A 1,993-nucleotide genomic window follows, 5' to 3' on the forward strand; every position below is an offset into this window, starting at 1 on the left:
CCCCCCCCCCCCAACGGCTGAACAAATTTACCCAATTATTTTATTCAATCATCTTTTTCCATCACTCACTATAAAACTCCTTCATTACGCAATTTTCTTGGAAACAGGGGCGAGGAAGCGGTTCCGGAGGCCAACGACATCATCACCATCCTTGAGTAACGATCAAGAGGTCTCAGCTAGCGTAAACAGATTCAAAGTGACGCGACATCGTCTGGGTACAAAGCACACAAAGAATGAACTCCAGTCGAGCAGTGGAGGCAGCAGCAGTGCCAAGCCGAATGATTATAAGGTAGAACGATCAAAGAAAGACATCAAAGAAGCTGGAGGGAAAGAGTAAAACGTCAACTTTTCATACCTTCAGTAAAGGATGCTAAACTAGATTGAATTAAATCCGTCAAAGTTCATGATATTTCGTTCATAAGGCAACAAATGATTGGACTATTTGATTTAGGATCTTCTCATTGCTTTTTTTATTGGATGTTTTTTCATTTAGACACAGTCCTTTCTATTTGAGAACTTGGCGAAAATTGAGGATTTTTATCCAAAAGTCCAAGGACTGAAAAATTTAGTTTTTTTTTCAACTGATCAACACGAATTTAATTTCCTGACTATGACCAACATATGATCCCCATATGATCCCCATGATTCTTATTCTAACCTTCATGACCCTTATTACATACCCCTCGTGACCCTACTTTTAACCCTTCATTTCTGACCCTTAATTTTGGAGTCTTAATTTCGAGTATTAAATTTTTATCACCAAAAGTCGATTTGAATTTTTGTAATAGAGAGATATAAAGACCATTATTTAGAGCCTTATTTAGACCTAAGGGTTAATCTATATACACGTACAAAAAAGTTCATGGCCACGGCCATGGCGCCGCCATGGCCGTGTCCATGGTCTTTTGGCCGCTTGGCATGGAGTTGCCGTGGCCTTTCCTATGGAGTTGCCATGGCGCTGCTGAAGGACGTTGCCATGGCATTGCCATGAAAAAAAAAACTTATAATCAAGTAAGGGAGTTTGACTTTGTGACCCTTATGGCCCTTACGACCTTAAAGGCCCCAGGGGCCGCAGGGGCACAAAGGTCAAAGGCCATGGCAAGCGGCCAAAAGACCATGGCGTTGCCATGGCCGTGGTCATGAACATTTTGTACGTGGCTAGCTGACCCGTGTTACCCTTATTTGGTCCCTCAATTTGACCCATATGACCCTTGTGACCTTTATTTGGACCTTTGTGACCCTTTATCTGAGTTTTTTTACCCTTACTGTGGCCCTCATGACCCTTGCTTTGAACCCCGCGACCCTTATTCTGACCCTCATGACCATTATTTTGACCTCCATGACCCTTATTTGGAGCCTTGTGACTTTTAATTTGGGAGTTTTAATTTCCAGTACCAAATTTTCATCACCAGAAGTCGATTTGGATTTTTATAATACAGAGAGATTCTTCCAGTAGGTGAATTATCAACTCCAAAGTAAATCCAGTTATGAGAAAAAAAATTATTGATTTCATTTAGTTAAAATTACTGCAACTAATTCTCTCAATCATTAGAAATTTTTTATTTCGTATGTTCCTTCATCAGTTGAAAAAATTACACAATTTTCCTCGAAAGTGAAAAAAAAATCAATTTATGCCACTCAGGCCTGAAACCGGCTGGATTACACACTCGACGCTTCGCGTCTCGTGTCTAATTCAGCCGGTTTCAGGCTTCGTGACATAAAATTTTGTTCAGTACTTATTGGGAAATTTCGTCCTTAACGTGTGTGGTTACATCACTCGCCTTCGGCTCATGCTGTAAACCCCACACACGTTAAAGACGAGGCTCATGCTGTAAACCCCACACACGTTAAAGACGAAATTGCCCCACACGGCTGAAATATACTATTTCATCACGCTGTGACGAAAAGTGATCTTTTCGGCACGCTCCGCGTGCCTAAAAGTCCAATTTCCGCCACATTGTGATGAAAAATATTGTTCGTAACTCGTGAAATA

The 1,993-nt window shown here is 41.0% G+C and overlaps 1 protein-coding gene across 1 annotated transcript in view; it reads left to right on the forward strand.

Moving 5' to 3' along the window:
* LOC107048353 (probable chitinase 10) overlaps positions 1–1,993 on the forward strand; it is a 94,884-nt gene that overhangs the window by 67,561 nt on the left and 25,330 nt on the right. Inside the window, exon 3 of the mRNA XM_015271495.2 lies at positions 108–289. Coding sequence (XP_015126981.1) covers positions 108–289 — 182 coding nt within the window. The remainder of the gene's footprint in view (positions 1–107; positions 290–1,993) is intronic.

This window comes from Diachasma alloeum, unplaced genomic scaffold (assembly GCF_001412515.2).
Source record: "Diachasma alloeum isolate Michigan unplaced genomic scaffold, Dall2.0 Dall_scaffold_00187, whole genome shotgun sequence".
Lineage (NCBI taxonomy): Eukaryota > Metazoa > Arthropoda > Insecta > Hymenoptera > Braconidae > Diachasma > Diachasma alloeum.